This window comes from Schistocerca serialis, chromosome 3, assembly GCF_023864345.2.
Source record: "Schistocerca serialis cubense isolate TAMUIC-IGC-003099 chromosome 3, iqSchSeri2.2, whole genome shotgun sequence".
Lineage (NCBI taxonomy): Eukaryota > Metazoa > Arthropoda > Insecta > Orthoptera > Acrididae > Schistocerca > Schistocerca serialis.
The window spans coordinates 410153463-410173552 of record NC_064640.1 but is presented as its reverse complement, the minus strand read 5'-3'; the positions used below and the strand labels follow the sequence as shown (position 1 = coordinate 410173552).

The window sequence follows — 20090 nt, the reverse complement described above, 5'->3', positions numbered from 1 at the left end:
CACAAATGTTACATCAAAAAGCAAGCAAGGCCTCTGAAAAAAGAAATTTGATTAGTTGTGCAGCTCCCCTCCTGGAATACATGAAAGAACACAACAAAAAATCAGCAAATAGCTGCAGGCTAAAACACATGAGAAGCAAGCAAAATCTTCATCAAATTTGATTATCTTCGATCTGCACTGAATTATCCTCATTGAGACTGTTGAATCTTCGTCGGCACTGTAGGGTCTTGTACCATAGGAATCTTAGGCGAGGATGTCATTACTTGGCTGGTATCCTCTTTCTGCAACATACCTGTACCACATATATTAAGAGTTCATTATTTACTGAAACAGGTAGCTGCTACATAACTTTAACAGTGTCCATGTGTTGTGATACAAGCTCTTCAATATTAGTCCACGTTGGCCTCACTGCTGGTGAAGTGCAAGTCCTGCAATGCAGTGAATGATGGACACCAAACTGGAGCGTGAGTTGGTGCATCAGTGGCTGAGCAAGTGAATGAGTGACTGCACTAGTGACAGAGACTGACCGGTGACTGAGCCCTCCGGTCAGCGGCGGCAATCTAAATACTTGCAGTTGAGAGGGCTTCAGCGGCATGTTGCTTGTGAGTATGTCTGTGGCCCCTCTCCTGATAGATGCACTTGATCCAGCACCTGCTATCGATCTTCTTGCTACATATTTGCCGACTGGTGTGCTGGTGACAGCTTATGCCGACACAACACCAAATAATTTTAAATTAAAGTTCTGTTGGTGGATTATAGTGTAATGCATCCATTGAGAACAGTTGCCACTTTACAGGTACCATGAGCTTAAGTAGTTCATGTGAGTTATTCCTTATTTCAGTTAAACTGGAGAAATCAGTTTAGGATTCTGTCTAGTGTGACCCTAAAAGTGTGGGACCCTAAGTGTGTTTGATAAGCCAAATCCAATAATTTGTTAAGCTGTTGCCCCTCTTTCGTCTTTAGATGAACTCCCCTCAGGGTAGTGAACTAACAGTATAACTATTCAGTTTGGTATTTGTCATGTCCTGTGGAAAAGATACAGACGGAACATTGTTACTGTTAAAAGAATCCGAAATTATATTAATCATGTTTTGGGTTGCAAGCAGTGAGTGAACTAATAAAATGTAACTAAAGAGCGAATTGAGAGCCTTATGCAGTGCTCCTAATACTGACAAAAAGTATTTTGATGACTCTGAATAAAAATGGAACTGAATTGTACATCAAACTTCCATAAATTTATAGTCCACCTGGAAGTTGCACATTGCAGATTACCTTAATAGTATTTAACAGCTTGTGCTTTATGCCTATTAAATACTACATACATTGGAAAAGAGCAACTGAAGTTGTTTAAAGTGAAGCATGTTAGCAACAATTTGCATTATACATATGAACACGATAAATTATTACCAGGCTATTTATTTCTAATTCAGCAGTAACCTGCAGCAAGTCTTCAAATTGTACATTTGACTATGTAAACAAAATTCCTCTGTGACTGTTGTTGTGTTCGAAGGAAAATCAGACTTGGCATAAAAGTTCGTAGACGAGGCAAGCAACCTTATTGCTTCTTTCAGTAAGTGATTCACCACATACAGCCAATATTGCTTTGAAGACAGATGCACATATATCAGATCTAACAGTGATGAACCATTGGTTCTATTTCCTCTAAAGCTGCTTGACTTTTCAGATAGTAGTCAAACTGCAGCAACTGTCTTAAGCGGATAGACTTCATTGAGATAAAAGGCTAGGATTTCTTGCAACACGTAAAGTTGTAAGTTTCCTGTTAAATTTGTTTTGGACATCTTGAACAATAGGTACCATCTGTTAAATAAAATTTTCTTTGCATACTGTGTGTAACCATACAAAATTGATTCTTCTGCTAATGACAGAATGGGATGAGTGTTCCCTTTTTAACATTAAGCTTTGCTGCTGTGTCCAGATTTTTATCTGTGTAGAAGTAATTTTGGGAAATAATTCCAATTTTCATGTGTTTTTCATTACACTGTGACGAGTTAGCTGTGATGCTTGCTTTCTGAGCTGCTGTAGTGTTGCAAAAACATCACAAATTGCTGCTGAAAATTGTCTGAATAAACTAAATAAGAATTGTGATGTACATATTAAATAAGAATTATGACTGGCAGGAACAAATCTTTAGATGGTAAAACAAGAGAATAATTGAGTCACAACAGTAAAACTCTATTTTGTTACTTGCTCCAGAACAAAGAATTGTGTGTTCGGTCTCTCAGGTTGCAAGGCAGTGTCACTGACATCTGATTGTGTGAACAGAGGACTAAGATTTGGTCAGAAATTGTTGCACAAGTCTGTGCTTTGATTGGTTTGCTTTGTGGACTGACACTTCTTCCCATAGATGCTTTTTACTGTAAAATTTGCTGATTATGGAAACTTCCTCTATATTGTATTTGTCTAACAGATATGTTTTAACCCAAATATAAAGTTTTGATAAGCCAGAATTCACATTCGGATGATAATGCAGGTGTTTGATTTTTAGTGGTATAACTAGAAAATAGGTTTAAAAAACCTCATTTACCCAGTTCCACTTGCATGATCCCAGGTATGTACATGCCAATGCACTCGTACATCACTTGCATGCTATTTCAGTTCGTGACTTCTTTGGGCTGTGCCAGTGTCTTCAGAAAAAGAGAACACATAGTTAATGCAGGATTGTTTCTTGTAGCCTAAACTGTTCCATCACTGCAGCTGTGTGTGATAATGTAATGCTATTTATTGTTTGACAATAACTTATATTACATTAAATAAAAAATGACCAAGAGATGCAATGGTGTATTGACAGTTAACAATATTGACTAGATTAGAAGATTCATTTAAGAGAACATCTGACTGACAGGTTTTTGAGAAATATTTCTGTTTCAGATGAGAGACCGATTTGACAGGCAAGAGAATTTCCAGAATCGTAGTCCTCGGCAGCAGAGTGCTCCAAAGTTTGATGACGACCATGACTTCCCATCTCTTGCATAAAATTTACCAGGCTAGTCAACAATTTGTTGCTGAGTGCATATTGTACTAAAATTAAGAAGTTCAGTTTGTGCAAAATGAATTTATCAATAATGCTCTAAAGTTAGATTTTTCTTGCAAGTTTTTAATCGGTGTTGATATGTTAGCAGTGGAAGAAAGGGGGCAAGGGGTGTGTGTGTGTGTGTGTGTGTGTGTGTGTGTGTGTGTGTGTGTGTGTGTGTGTGTGAGAGTGAGAGAGAGAGAGAGAGAGAGAGAGAGAGAGATTCTGCTGCCTGTGTTTTGCTGTCTGTTAGGTAAATTTTTGGTGTGCAGTGTGGAAAATTAATACATACACTTAACAGTGAACGTTATTAGGCTGACCACTGATGGTAGTGTGATTTAAATTCCTTTTTGTATCAAAACAGTGTGAATTTGAGAACAGACAGCTGTTAATTTTATAAAACAAATTTTCTTGTGTGTTGAGGGAGAGGAAGGGATGAATGTAGTAACCATTAACCTTCATGATTACATTGGCTGTCAACGGGGAGTATGTCTTCTGCAGTTCGAATATACAAATTTAAGACAGCTGTTAATTTTATAAAACAAATTTTCTTGTGTGTTACGGGAGAGGGACAAATGTACCAGTCATTAACCTTGATGTTTACATTGGCTGTTAACGAGGAGTATGTCTTCTGCAGTTCGAATATACAAATTGGGGAAGTGTGTGACCCTTGTTACAGTGGATAAGCTTTAGAAACAAAGAAGAGCAATATCAACAACTACATATAGTCTTAATAGTAACATTTTGTACTCCAGTTAACAAATGTTGGTGTACTGTTCACAGAGGAGTGGATTCTACTCTGTATTCTTCTGTGAGGATCCTTTCTGACCAGAGGTATCATGTTCAGTATTAAATTATAACTGTGTAATTGATATGTAATTTTCTTGTTCATCATTATTATTTCAAAATGTCATTAAACTTCCTGGAAGTGCCTCAGTTACAGGTAGTACATCTCTCAAGATGTTTGGCTAATGAACATAGATGTATTTTGTGTGTGTGTGTGTGTGGGGGGGGGGATGGGGGGGGAGAGAGAGAGAGAGAGAGAGAGAGAGAGAGAGAGAGAGAGAGAGAGAGAGAGAGAGAGAGAGAGAGAGAGAGAGAGAGAGAGAGGGAGAGGGGGGGGGGGGCGGCATGAGAGGATGATGTACTGTTGCTTTTGTCGTCATAGGGCAGGTGACCCCCCAAGGTGGGAACTTAATTTGTCAAGGTGATGCCTGGTACATGTTTGAAGTGAGATTGTTTGCAAAAGAAATGAACCTCTATATTTTAGTAATAGCTCTGATTTTTAATGGTAATTTAAATGTAAAAAAAAAAGTACTAGATATCACAGTAGTAGTGTCTTCATATTAGATGCAAAAATAGGAACAGAAGTGCACATATAGACTGGCGGACAAGTGCACGTGGATCAGATGGATTTTGTTTTCTGAAGGATTACTAGTTTCTCTTATTCTGATAGAATATTGAAGGGAAAAAAAAGCTGTAGGGATGGCGGGCATTATTTCACAAGCCTGTTCTGCCACTTGGCTTCCTTTAAATTCAGAATTTGGTTTTTTACCTTTTCTCAATTACCTGTTGACTACCCTGTCACCCTATTACTTCTGTGCTTCATAAAAACCAAGAAATAATTAAAAATTTCTGAAAGCTCGAGTGTCAACAACCATGTTTGTGTGAACACATGTCCATTTTGTGGAGGCCGGATAGATGTTGCTCGTCAGTTGTTAACTTCTGTATTTTTTTCTAGTCCTTCATACTATAAAATTTCGCATATGTTAAGAAGTGATGTTACAAAGAAAAAAATTTTCATTGTAATAACCAGTGATGCGACATTCTGTGAAGGCAAGGACATCACTGCCATGTCATTCTAGAGATTTGGAAATACAATATTGCGTACAGTTTCTAGACAGAAACTTTCTTTTGCTCACACCCAACAAATTAAAATGAATGCAAATTCTGACAGTTTTGTGTTCAGTGATACTTGCTTTCAGCTTACTTGCAGATTCGATTATTCGTTGCTGTAAGCAACACTGTACAGTCAAATAAAATTTTCATTCCTCAAAAGTCTGAAAATTGAATTAACATTAATAATCAGGAATATGGTTGTTAATTTTTAGATTCTAAGAGAAAGAATCTGAATACATTGTTACAGCCTTCTGTATCATTATGATTCAGGGGCCTATGCAAATGCCTAGCAGCTGTTACTAAGATACGATTTGAATACAAGTTTCCATTACAGTATAACGCAGAACTGCTGTGGAGCGCATAATTAGGGATGCTATAATTCCAGTATTGTAAATTAGCTCTACTTCTTAAAGTGTGGTTGGTGTTCTTACCATCTGTCAGAACAGAGCATGGCTCTGTACTGAATTGTTTGTCAAAATATTTTTTAGTGAAATGAGATTCACACACTACGCACCATCTTAAATTGCATTATTTGCGGGGAAAAAGGCTTCAGATCTGCAGCCTTAAGATAAAATTTATTATAAAATACTTCCTTAAGGAAATCTGACAGGTTATTGGACAGTTCAGAAGATTCTTTTGTAGATGTTTAGTTCCATTCATCCACTCCCTTTCCCCAGCACTTTCTCCATTGTATCCCTCCCATTGATGTCATGAATAATGGAATGGTAACTGCATGTTGTTGAATTACGATGTTACACTGTAGTAGTGATGTTGTCTGCAGTAAATATTGTGTGTGTGTGTGTGTGTGTGTGTGTGTGTGTGTGTGTGTGTGTGTGTGTGTGTGTGTGTGTTAGTGGCTTCCAGAAATTTTCAGTTAATTTCTTACTGATAAACTGTATCAGGTGTTTTTATTGTTGATACAAAAATGTGAACAAATTTTCTTATGTTAAATGATAGTGTGCATCTTCTGAGGGTAATTGACTAAGCGAAGTAGTTAGTGTGTTTGGTTCTGTCTGTATGGAGAAAAGTTTTTTTTTTTCTTTGTTATTATGGAACAGGTTTAATTTCAGTGTGAAATGTGTACTTGTTCCCCTTCAAAATGTAAAAGCAGTTGTCAAACAGTGTTTGATTCCAGTTGAACTTGTAATCAGTACTGAATCTTTGACTTGAACAGGGTTAAAGCCAGTGAGATCTTTAAATGTTCTGGTGGTGCAGTGTTAAGATACACTGAGCAGTACAGTCTTGTACTGTTCGTGCCTTGTCAGTCACTTTGAGCCTTAATCTGCAAGATGAGCTCCAGGCTCCTGTGAATAAGTGACAGCATTTTTGGTTCAATAAAGTGTTCAGAGCAGTGCCAGGCAGGTGCATTGTTCCGTGAATTCAACTTAACCATATTTGTATGATGGGAAAAGGCTGTTTGGGACACAAGTGGATAGTGTATGTGAATAGTACATGTGTATTTGGAAAAGACTGACTTTAATTAGCTCATTGGAAGTGTGTTCTACGGAGATGGGGCTGTGTGTTTACTGTATTCAAATAATTGTTGCAGTTTGAGTGGAACAGACTCTTTTGGTTACTATACTTTCAATGAAAAAGTGTTGAGAATCGGAATAATTGAGTTTTTTAGTTTATTTTTGCATAAAGTTAAATATTTGTGTTTACTTCTGCTGTCTCATCAGCCAGTTTGCTCTTTAAGTTGAAAGTTGGTCATAGTAGACCTTATTTAATGCTGGTGTGATAAGTCATCATCTGAGATAGTAAGCAGAACCTACTCTGAATTATGTGGAAGTGTAAACTCATTGCTCGTTTCAAAAAACTCAAGTATGTAATTTTGTTATCAAATACTTAAACATTTAATAACAATTTTCTGCATGGAGCAGTGAACTTAATGTTCTAAAACTGAAACTGATTTTTATGAATGTCCATGCCAGAAAATAGATAAAATTTAAGCTATTTTCTTCTTAAAGAAGCTGCTGTTACAGTTACACTTGTAGTTCACATTGACCTGTGATGATGATTCAAGCAGGTACTCTGTTTTGAAGTTAAGTGTAATTTTTTCATCACTTATAGTTAAAGCACCTGTACAGTAATGTAATAGCAGCTTCAGAATTTCAGTTTGTTTGTAAAGGAAATTTGTTACTGAACTTAAAGTGTTAAATTTTGTACATATATATACAATGTAAGACTTTTAAGTTATACTGTGGATTGATTAAATTTTGGAAGTGTATGCAAAGCTTCATTCTAATTTTGGAAAATTAAATTGATTTAATTTCAATGAATTTCTTATAAATGTCTGTTTAGCAGTATGTCAGAGATTTTTGTTCGTTGGAATTTACTGTGTGTTAATGCATGCCACAAGTACAGTACATACAATACCTGTCAGTTTTAATTCAAACAAGTGTTTCATGGAGTTAAAAATTTTTACTGAAGTAAATTAGTTTGTTGAACTAATTTGAATAACTTAGTGACTTTTTTCTTTTTCTTCTTTGTGTGTGGGTGTACCTGTGTGTGCACTCAGATATGAGTGGTATGGACACAGATTATTTTTAAGGCAGCCTTATATTTTAAAGGGGTGTTTCTCCCTGTCCATTGTGGGGTCTGTGGAGTAGCATCTTTATCACCCCACTGTAAAGGAATTCTGCAATGAAATATGTTGGACCATCATAAATTGTGCAGGCACACCAAAAGAACAAATTATTGCCTCTCAGTGATATTTCTTGTGATAAGTTATTGGAGTAAAAACTTAATTAACAAAGTGTGTGTCACAGGATATTAAACGCCAAAAAGCAAGCGTCTCTATCTGGTGTAGACTACCTTAGTTTGGTAACATAGTGTACAAATTGTAAAGTTACATGACTCATTATGTATGCTCATTTAATGAATTCCATAAAAGTGCCTCCTATTTCTTGGGTTAATTTTGTTTATCGTATCTCACCCAAACCCCGGAAACTGATGTGGCATGTGAAACTGTGTGTGTGTGTGTGTGTGTGTGTGTGTGTGTGTGTGTGTGTGTGTGTGTGTGTGTGTGCGCGCGCATTGTGCGTGCGCCCAACACACACTACTGGTTTTAAGACATTAATGAGCTTGTGTAGAATAGTACCAGGCGTTGCCTGGGTATGTATTGATTCTAGTCCTCATCCTCCAGACATGTATGTACATCCTTTCCTCTTGGCTTCAGTATCCCTGTTCTTAACCCACAGAATTGTAACTAATATACGTATGAAGTTTGGTTGAAATTGATCCAGGAGTTTTAGTAGTAGTTTCCTAACATGTCATATGTATATTTCACATATACCAAACATTTGACACATTTGTGCATATAATTTATGTGTATGTAATGAATTTAGCCCTGCAGTTAAGTTTTCATGCAGCTCAATATTTGACGTATCTTCTGAATTGTGTCGTACAGTTGTATAATTTTGCGGGCATATCCAGTTGTATGTGTGGACACTGTCTGCTAGAGTGTTGTGAATAGTTAGCAGTAAAAAAGTAAGAAATTGTCATGAACCATGCAGCAGTTTTACTGCATGAACAGTGAAAATTTAGTAAGTGAACCTTTCTTCCTTCCATCATTTTGTGGAGGGGATGAGTGAGAAAGTGTTAGGTAAAGGTTTAAAATTTTGTGTAAACTTTGTTGTAAGTCACTACGTACTGTCATTCTCAAACACTGGATGAATCTAGTCCTGCTATTAGATTTCTGAGAGTTGCACTTTTTCACACCCCCTCCCCCACCCTAACCACCTGTTCGAGAGGTAGGGGGGTTTTTTCACCCCCCCACCCCCCACCCCCCCCCTCTCCCACCAGTGGTTTTTTTCCAGACACTAAGTGATATATGTACAAAGTTTGGTTGAAAGTGATCTGTTAGTTAAAGGTAAAAATCACACGTTACATTTAGAAATCTGAAGTGCAGTGTATAAGGAAAACATTTGGTGATGGAAAGAAAGGGGTGAGTAGTACTGGAAAAATGAACTTTGAAACTTTTGTTGTGCACTGAGCAGCCACATAACTTGGTTGCAACATTAAAAATAGTGTGGCAGAAGTGTAATTTATTTTGTTGTGAGAGTTCGTGGCACAAGATTGAAGTTGTTACCTTAGTTGTGCAGTGACTATGGAAAACAGTTACACATGCAATTAGTGATGAAGCAGTTATTTTGAGGTTCACTATTGGAAAATTACGTAGTAATTTGATCACCAGTGAGGTGGGAGAAGAAAACTTAATTACCAGTTTACATTTTCGTATGGAGTATTGAACTAAAACATTTTAGATGTTCTTGGAAATAGCTTCTAACAGGTAACAGCATAGCTTATCTGAAATTTGTCTTTATCCTCTTTGTTCACAGATATTGTTAGCAGGTGTTAAGTCACTGACTTTGATTAGTTACAACAAAAATTTCTCAGTAACTATCTTTCAATATAGTAGTTGGATTATACAGGGTATATCAAAAAGAATCCCATTTGACACACCTGTATTTTTGAAACTAACTAACATATGCAATGAATTTCTTTTTTGATGAATGAGAAATTTTCCATATCTTTTCATAGGTGTTAAATATGCGCCCCCCCCCCTCCCCCCTTGAGATGCACAGCATATATAAATATGGTATTCAAATTGTTCCCACTCTGCAGCAAGCCTGTCTTGAGTAACAGTTTCCACAGCTGCTGTTAATGCATTGTCTCAGTTCGTTCATTGTTCTTTGTAATGGAGGCACATAAGCAGTCTTTTATAAACCCCCACAAGAAATAATCACGTACAGTCAGTTCCAGTGGCCTTGGAGGCCAGTTATTTAAGCTTGAATCATTTCTTCCAGTGTGAACTACTTATCGTTCAGTAATCCTTAGATTTAAAAATTCCTGCAGTTCCAGCTGCTAGTGTGGTGGTGCCCCATCCTGTTTATAAATAAAGTCGTTTGAATCAGTCTCCAACTGTGGGAAAAGCAAGTTCTCAAGATATTGAGATATGTGCTTCCTGTAACAGTGTACTTGGAAAAGAAAAATGGAGCATACACCATTTCCTGTGAAACTGCACAAAACACATTAAATTTCGGAGAGTTCCTTTCAAGTTGTACAACCTCGTGCCCCGTAACCCATATTCTCACATGATGATGGTTCACCTTCTCATTTAAATTGAATGTTGCCTTGTTACTAAACACACAGAGTGGAGGAAAACTCATTCTCCATCTTGCCAAGAACAAAATTGCAGAACTATAAAAAATGGTTCAAATGGCTCTGAGCACTATGCAACTTAACTTCTGAAGTCATCAGTTGCCTAGAACTTAGAACTAATTAAACCTAACTAACCTAAGGACACCACACACATCCATGCCCGAGGCAGGATTCGAACCTGCAACTGTAGCGGTCACGCGGTTCCAGACTGTAGCGCCCAGAACTGCACGGCCACTCCAGCCGGCAGAACTCTAAATGTTGTTTGTCACCTTCACGAAAAGCTTCCAGTAGCTGAATTTTGTGTGGTTTCATGTGTAAACATCGATGCAACACAAGCCAGACTGACACTGGGGCATATTGAGCTGTTGAGCTGCACGGCGAACAGATTTCTGTGGACTCCTTGTGAAACTATGGGAGATGCGTTAGTCGTCTGTGTCGCACTCGGGGATGGTCTGGTGATTTGCCTTTACACAAATAACTTGTTTCTCAGACTTGTTCATGCCTTTGTCTAATGCTCTGTGCTACAGGATGATCCACATCATACCTAGGACAAAAATCATAGTGAACAGTTATTACTGGCGCACTGAGCAAATCTTAGAACACACCCTTTCTGTTGTCTTGACATCATTTTTACTAGAACTGAAGTGGGTGCATACTGCTGCTGCCTAGTGGAGCCATGTTTGCTCTTTCCAACAGTACATTGTTCACACACACATACCTCAAATACCATAATAGTTATTATTTTTTTTTTAAATCAAATGATTCTTTTTGGTGCACCCTGTATTTTTATAATTTGCAATATTTACACAATGTATACTTAAGTCACAATACTGGAACCAGACAGGTACAACCCTGAATTTCCGAAAATTGTAGATTCGGCTTTCCTCAGATATGAAACTAAGAATTTTCAACAATTTGTTACAGTTCACAGTGTGGCTTTACCATGCTGTTTGATGTATTGAGGCACAATTATCCAGAAAGCTGTTTTATCGAATAAAAACATCCTTATTATATACACACTGGTTCGGCAGTGAAAGAATAATTGCAAAATACCAAATGATAACACGAACACCACTGATTTGCAATCGCATTGAATTTAGACAAAAGCGAGTCCTTCAATCAGTTGCTATCGGAGAACTGTAGTACATGGGTACCACAGTCTACCCAAGAAAGACAGCTGTTATTTCAACATAAGACATTAAACCTATAGTAATCATTTGAGTTGATCACAAAGTGATGTTTTATCCCGAGATCAATGATAGCTGTGTTTATAGAACTTTCTCATTTATCGCGATTTTGTCGAAAGTCGACATGTTGAGAAACGTGGCTGTTGTACTTAAGGTTTATAATTTATATAAAAAAACAGCTACCAGCCACATGTATGGCTTAAAAAAGGTTTATTATTTTAAACCATACATGTGGCTGGTAGCTGTTTTTTTTATATAAATTATAAACCTTTCTCATTTATCTTCAGCTAACAAAAATGGAGAGAGAGATGTCGCTAGAAGAATTACTCCACTGGTAGTGGATGCATTACCACTCCTTTGAAGCTAACTTGACTATTCTACATTCCCACTTCTCGTGAAAATTTAGGAGGGTCTGCAAAGGAATTTTCACATGGTGCATGATCACAAGGTGGCTAAAGTTTAGTATCCTAAGTGAACAGGCATTCATAAGTACTCCCTGTCATCTGTGTCCGAGTATAAATTAAGCCACTGCATTGTAGCTGTAACTTTTTGCTCACAGTATCGGGTATCATTTTGGACACACTTTCACTAAGTGTTGATATATCCTAAAGGTCTATCCAAAAATTCTTCACAGATAACTGCACAAATCAGTGCATGCAATAAGTTGTAGCAAATGGTGTGTGTTCAGATGACAGGTTCAAATCTATTGCTCATCTGCCATCTGTAGGTTTAGAAGAGAAATTTCAGTGGCAAATGACTCAATCTCCTATTTCGTCTGAAATTTGTAATGGAGGAAATTCTATTATGGCTTATGTTCCCAATTTGTGTTGCATAAAAAATGCAAGAAATAGAATGTATGTTCAAAATGGTCTACATGGTAGCTGCTTAACACTTTCGCTGTGGTATTGGTGCAGGCGCGCAACTCTCCAGTGCGGCCAGGCAACGTGCGAGTGCGGGCCGGTAACGATCCGAAACAGCAGGTACCGCTTGTAACCGATGCTCATAAGCACACCTGAGCTACAGGATGATGTCAAAACCTTGTAAGATCTGTAGGATCATGTTCTATACCGACTTAATGATGACACCTTAGATGCATTCCTTCAAAAAAAGCTTGACTGTATTGTGGTCATGTTTTGAAGTATGCTTGTGGGGCGGCTGGTGGTTTTAGGTTGCTGTGTAATGTTTGGTTTGCAATGTAATGTAGATGCAGAAAAGAAAAGATGCATTTCCCGGCCGTTTAACCATATGTGGGGTGGCGGGTGGAATTAATTGTTATATAAATGTTCCTATTAATTATGCTGTCTTTTGCCATTCTCAACACTGGCGCTCTAACTAAAATTTTGGCAACCAGAAAGTGATTAGCAAAACGTGAAACCTGTAATTAGAATTCCTAGTGCCCATTTCATCTGAGAAATACACTTATAGCTCTGAGGAATTAGGAGATTGTCTGGGATTCATAATCAAAAAGATCGTGAAAAAACGTTTGCTATATTCTGAAAGTCGCAGATGAAAAAAAAATCCACACAATCCAACTACCAGAGCAGTTCAGAGTCTAATGCGCTGATGCAACTATAATTGTTCAAATTAAAGGTTTAAATGAATGCTCGCCATAATTTGATGATAATGTTCATCAAATGCCACGCTAAATAATGGTAGAATGTTTGTCCCGCGACGGCACGTGAAACTAAGACATAAGCAAACTGAAGATAGATCATTAGTCATCCCAGAATTAACACTTCACTCGAAAATGATTTCATGGTTACGCGTATCCCGAGTAACTTAATACGGCATCCGAGGCTGTTTATAGAAATGATACAGACGCGACGCGACTCCCGACACAGGTGGTGTGCTATTCAGCGTCTGGAGAGAACTGGGGCCTTCTTTCCTCGCGCAGCGTTCTTATATATAAAGCCGTGGTGCGGACGACTAAGGGAACGCCTGATCAAATCGGCCCTCCCAACTAACCACTGGGCTAGTAACGCACCACTTTAAGTTAGTGAATAAATCATCCTTCCTTTGCTGATGGCCGATGAAGCTCTCAGTTCAAATGTGCAATCGGCACACAGGTAAGAAATCATAATAAAAGTCTGACGTGGCCAAGTAAAATATTTTGGGCGGGAGAATTAATTTAATTACACTACACGCAGTAGACGAGCTCTGAACTTGCCCGTTGGAGATGCACTATCGCTAGAGTTTTATAGTTATTCAATTGAAACTTCACATCTTTATGACTATAGCGGATCTCCCTTCTTGCTTCCTTAATTTTTAAGACAAAAACCATGAAATCGTGAATTTGAACAAAAATCTTAATTTGTGAGATCCAGAATAATGTTTCTACTAAATTATTATGAAAAAGGAATCTAAATATAAATTTTTAAGTCTCTAGCTCTTTTCTGTCGCACCAATGATTTTTACAGAAAAATGTCCAAATTTCGAAAATGGTTAAAGTTATTGAACTGACATTCAACACATGTTGATTTAGTATTACTCCTGACATGCTAGAAACGTTTCAGGTTATTTATTTGATTTTTAAAGTATTGCGCAACATTTATGACGTCAGAGCTAGTTACAGCGGACTAGGCTGGCACACAATGGAAAGACTGATGAGAATTTTATAAGGCGTGAGTAGGCTGCTTCCCTACATGCTGTCTGACACCTATAGGGGTCACACAGGCGTCATTCAAGTGTGCATTAGCCGCCATTACGAACAATATGCGTTCGATAACTGACCACACAAAACAAAAGTTTACACTATATGATGCTAGCTTAGACACTGCAACTAGATGGAGTAATCAGATAGTGACCGCTTATAAGTGTCGGCCGCAGCGAAAGTGTTAAGTGAAGGCTGTTTTTCTGCCGGAGTTTACTTTGCCAGCTGCAGGGCAAAGCTGATGACAAGTTATTTGGAAATATGTAACTACCTTTGCTCTTCATATAAAATGGAAGAGTAATTGTCTGAGGAGAGCAATTTCTCCACATGTGTGGCTGACGATGTCATTAAGAGCCCTGGTGACAAAAAGAAGTGACAAGGATATAAAATTTTCTACTGCAGTTTTGAAACAAACATTGATTAAAACCATACCCGGCACTTTCAAAACTATTCGCACTGTCCTGAAAGTGGTTTTCATGAAAGGCAAGTAAAGTATCTTAACTTCGTTATGTATATCAGAGGGAGAGATTGAAAGTGTGTGTTAACTTCGATTAAAAATTGAAAAACAGTGTTATGTTCACTAAAATTTGGATGTTCCTGTCTAATAAAAACTGTTAATATGCTATTTTGCAAAACCTGACGAGAGATACTACTGAACAGGACACAATCTGTAAGTCAGCCTACTGGCACAAACAGCAACCATGATGAAAACAACATTCTATGTTAGTGAACCGTATGCTGTGTGACTGCGCATATGGGATTGATGAAACTCCGCTTCATGTGGTGGGTTTTTAATAGGCTGGAAATCAGACGTGGCTACCTGAGCCACGCCATGTCAGTCTGTCCCAAGTGTCCCCATACATGCTGAGGTTTGGCTTGCTGGATGCTTGTTATGTAGCCTCAAAATTGTTTGTATGTGTCAAATTAAAATTTCCGTGCAATGTGAGGCTGGTTTGAAATTTTCATGCTGTGCCTTAGTATTTTTAAAGCATATCAAGTGCTCAGAAATGTCTTGAAGGAATTTTCGTTTATATTACTAGCAGTAAGCACTGCAGCATATCTTTTTCTGAAAGCAGGTGGATTTCATTCAGGATTCAAATACACCACATTATTACCCACTCTTTTGGCTACAAACCCAATTTTTAACACTATCCCCATCAGTGTGACGGCTATATGCCACCTTATCGGTAGGACCTGTATGCCCGTATAGTTCCACTCTACTAGTAGACATTGGAGCAAACATCTTGAGGCATCAGTAACCTCACCATTATCCATGTACTGTTTCCCATAGAAAGCATCCTTCATTGGGCCAAACAGTTGAAGTCAGAAGGTGCGAGATCTGGGCTGTAGGGCGGATCTAGGAAGAACAAATTTCCTGAGTTGTTCTTGGGTGCACAGACTTCCGTGAGGCTTTGTGTTTTCAATAAGTATGTCTGCATTTTTGTGGTGGCTAACATGCTAAAGTCGTGTCTTAAATTAACTGAGGATAGCACAACAGACTTCAGAGAGGATCGTTACACCATGGGAGAATAAATCGAATTGAATAACCCCTTCAGGATCTAAGAAGTTGGTCACCATTACTGTACCAGCTGAGGGTGTGGCTTTGAACTTTTTCTTCAGTGGAGAGGTGGTGTAGTGAGACTCCATGGACACCTATTGTTTCTAGTTCAAAGTGATGAACCCATGTTTCATTGCATGTGAATGTTCAACAAAAAATTGTCATGATCAGTCAAATAATGTCCACGTAACTCTGCACAGATGGTCCGTTGTTGATCTCCATGGTTTTGTGTTGTGCGGTGAGAACCCAGTGGGCATACACCTTTTGAGTACCCAAACTGGTGAAAGTGTGTCAGCACTACCAACAGAGACACCAAGTTGAGCAGCGAGGTGCTTATGATCTGTCAATCTCTTGCAATGAGTGTCCACACATTCCAACATTGCAGGAGCCACATCTGACTGTGGCCGGCCGGCACGCAGATTACAGGTTTACATGACTCTTGTTGAAGGACATATTGCCCACCGACTCTGTTCCTTGTTTCACTGCCATGTATCCATAGACTTCTGCAAGTGCCTATGAAGACGTGATTTCTGGTTTTCCCCCAAAACTCAGTGCCAGCTCTCCGCTTGGAACGCTTCTGTATTACAGATGCCATTTTGAAGTTTATGTATCAGAATTTCATGAAACTAAAGGGGCTGAAGCAGCAGTACTGCATGATGCCTGACAAAATATTCTGCATTTTATAACTGAAATTGGCCAAGAGAAATTTGTTGCATCACTTCTGAGCTTGCCTAGTATATGGGAGAAATATTTCAAAATATACTCCCTACCTCGACACATTTTGCTGTTGTCTTGTTAGCCTCATTCTAGAATGAAAGTTTCTGTAACAGAAACCAACAAACACGGTAATAGTGAAACGCGCGCGCGTGCGTGTGTGCGTGCGTGTGTGCGTGTGTGTGCGTGTGTGTGTGTGTGTGTGTGTGTGTAACGAACTCGTATCCTGCCCCTTCATACACAGATGTATCACTCCAGTATCAGATGAAAATCAAATCAATAATGTACACTGAGATCACAAAAGACGTGGCATAGCTATATTTGCACAAAGATGGAGGTAGTATCGTGTATACAAGATATAAAAGGGGAGTGCATTGGTGGAGCTGTCATTTTTACGCAGGTGATTCATGCAAAAAGGTCTCTGAAGCCATTATGGTCATGCAATGGGAATTAAAACTTTGAATGCAGAATGGTAGTTGTAGCTAGATGTGTGGCACATTCCATTTTGGAAATAGTAGGGAATTCAATCTTCAGATCCACAGTGCCAAGAATACCAAATTTCAGGCATTACCTCTCACAAGGGACAATGAAATGCCCGATTTCCCTCAGTTAACTACCGAGAGCAGTGGTATTTGCGTAAGTTGTCAGTGCTAACAGGTCTTATTGGTTGGACCCTAGGGTACTGGGAAAACTGTGGCCTGCTCACGAGTCCAGATTTTGGTTGGTAAGAGTGATGGCAGGGTTAGTGTGGTGCAGACCCCACAAAGCCACGGACACAAGTTGTCACCAAAGCACTGTGCAAGCTGGTGATGGCAAACCCTCAGGATACATGTACTGTAGAACATAAAATGCTATCATAAAGTTCTGTTCTAATCTACTTTCTTAAGGTACAAATGTAGGACAAAAAACACACACACACACACACACACTCACTCTTGTGGCTATAAAGATGACATATGACATAATACATGGTCCAGTCATATTAATGAGATCACCACCTATGTTTCGATGTCAACATGTAGTAACCACTGGTGGCAGCACTAGCAGTGGAGGGTATATAAAGTATGTCATGCAGATGGAGAAAACTATGTGGTTATTGTAATTTGAAAAGGAGCAATTTATCTGATGTCCAAAAGGGTATGATTATGCGCTTTCGAGCTGAGTGTGGGTGAATTGCTGAAACAGCTAACTTTGTAAATTGGATGTGTGCCACTGTGGTTAAATTACACCATGGATGGCGAAACAGTGCTATCCACAACTGGTGCCAAGGTAACTGGAGCACCATGGGCCATATATGTAAAAGTTGAATAACAGCTGCAGAAATGTGTACAGGCAAATGGATGTGCAGCTGTTCAGCAACTGACCACCTAGATGAACCAAGTGTCTTCCTCAATAGCCATTCAGCGAACATTGCTGTGTATGGGCCTCTGCAGGTGTCTGGGCCTCTGCAGGTGTCTGGTTTGTGCACCCATGCTGTGACAGCTGTTCATTGGCAATGATGGCTGTACTTGGCACACCAATACCACAACGGGGCATCCACTGAGTAGCAGCAGGTCGCCTTTTCAGATAAATAACATCTTATCTCCCATCAGACAGATGGCTATTGTACGGTGTGAAATGTCTGAAAGGAAACACCACGTGTGGGAGGTTCCAGGGCAGAGGGCATTCCCTAGGTGATCTCATTGTTCTAGAAGGCACAATGGATCAATGCAAGTATGCATACAAAGTGTCAAATATTTTGAGAGGTTGTACTATTCACCAAAACAAAGCAAGTCCAGTAAACATGGGCTCTAAAATGCATACCTTAAGAGCTATGAACACTTAACAGAATAGGCATGTTTCACAGTTATGCGAAGAGGAACAAGTGTTCATAGCTCTTAAGGTATGCCCATGTTTGCTGGACATTTTTTGACTTGCTGTGGTCCACACTACCTCCTCAAATATGGAAAGCAAGGAACTTGCAGTAGAAGAGAGCCCATGTTTACTAGTCACTCTTGTTTTGCTGAGTACTATCACCTCTCAAAATATTGGACACCTTTTTTTAAAAAAAGGAAGAAACACCTATATCCTTGGGGACCATGTCCACCCCTACATGCAGTTAGTTTTTCCTTGGAACAAGGCATTTACCAGCAGGACGACATCACTCGGCACATATTGTGCGTGCCTGTTTCGAGTAGCACCAGGATGAGTTTACCATACTTCTGATTTGAACCTAATTGAAAATATATGGCGCCACTTCGATTGGGCAGTTCATGCCATGTCTCCTCAATAGAGAAACTTAACGCAGCTGGCCATGGCACTGGAGTTTACATGGCTCCACATCTGTCGGAACCTTGCAGAACCTCATAGATCCTTCCTGCACATGTCAGTGCTGCAAAAGATGGGTCTTCAGGCTTTTGACAGGTGTTTACATTAATGTGACTGGACAGTGTACATGGCTTGTTGCACATGTAATGGTATTACTCAAAATTGACGCCGTGGGCAGCTTAGAGTCCTATCTTGAAGCTAGTCTACATTGTAATCATGCTTATGAACTTGAATGCATGTCCAGTTGTTGGTTAATGTAAATGAATGTTTCATTCTTAGTAGGAGCAAAAGTGCGATACTAAAGGTTTTGACCATAACCTGATAAGTATGCCTTGTTATCTATAAATGGTACATACAAATAACAAGTATGTATATCAGGTCCATTAAAAAAATTCTGGAACTTGTTGTTGTGGTCTTCAGTCCTGAGACTGGTTTGATGCAGCTCTCCATGCTGCTCTATCCTGTGCAAGCTTCATCATCTCCCAGTACCTACTGCAACCTAAATCATCCTGAATCTGCTTAGTGTATTCATCTCTTGGTCTCCCCCTATGATTTTTACCCTCCACGCTGCCCTCCAATACTAAATTGGTGATCCCTTGATGCCTCAGAACATGTCCTACCAACCGATCCCTTCTTCTGGTCAAGTTGTGCCACAAACTTCTGGAACTTAGCCCACAAAATTGTTCTATGCTTACCTTTTACTTATTGTGCATGGTGTCCAATGCCGTATCTACTTTCGGAATCAGTCTTGGTACATCTCCTGCTGGATCGTGTGAAGTGCCGTCTGCTAATTTTTATTTTGTCTGTCATTGAAAATCTTTGGCCTTTCAACAGGGTTTTCAACTTTGGAAATAGTCCACAGGGACAAGTTCTTGAGAGTATGGAGGGGGTGGCAGCACAGTGATTTCTTTTTTTTAGGCAATAGTCACACACCAACAGGGCTGGATGTGTGGGTGCGTTTTGCAACACGTCCCAATAGTGCCATCGATTAACAGTTGGTCTCTGTGGAATGAATTCAGGATGCAATAATCCTTCAAAGTCAAAGAAAACAATAATCATGGCTTTGACATTTGTCCTGACCTGATGAGCTTTTTTTCGGTCCTGGAGAACCTTTCTTAACCCATTGTGAAGATTGAACCTTGGTCTCAACATCATAACTGTAGAACCATGTCTCATAGCCAGTTATGATTCTCTCAAGGAACATCTCATTCTCATTTGCGCAACCCAAAAGCTCTTGATAGACTTTGAGGTGAAGGTCTTTATAGTCTTGACTCATGAGCTGTGGGACGATCTTGGCAGCAACACGATTCATTCCAAGATGCTGTGTCAGAATTACATGACATGATCCATTTGAAATGTGCACTCTTGTGTAATCTCTCGGACAGCCAGTCTTTGATTGGCACGCACAATTTTGTTGAATGTTCCTGACATGAGCGACGTCGGTAGACTTCAAAGAGTCTTGAAGGAGGGTCATCTTTAACTCCCGTCGGGTCATTTTTAAATTATTCGTATCACATAGTATGGCCTAAGGCCGTAGGCTTCCTGTGTTATTTAGTGTGTGTGTGTGTGTGTGTGTGTGTA

The 20090-nt window shown here is 39.1% G+C and overlaps 1 protein-coding gene across 1 annotated transcript in view; it reads left to right on the top strand.

The window, feature by feature from the left end:
- Window positions 1–3903, top strand: part of LOC126470272 (plasminogen activator inhibitor 1 RNA-binding protein-like) — an 81681-nt gene extending 77778 nt beyond the window's left edge. The window contains exon 8 of the mRNA XM_050098014.1: window positions 2890–3903. Coding sequence (XP_049953971.1) covers window positions 2890–2994 — 105 coding nt within the window. The 3' untranslated portion in view covers window positions 2995–3903. The remainder of the gene's footprint in view (window positions 1–2889) is intronic.
- The last annotated feature ends 16187 nt before the right edge of the window (window positions 3904–20090 follow it).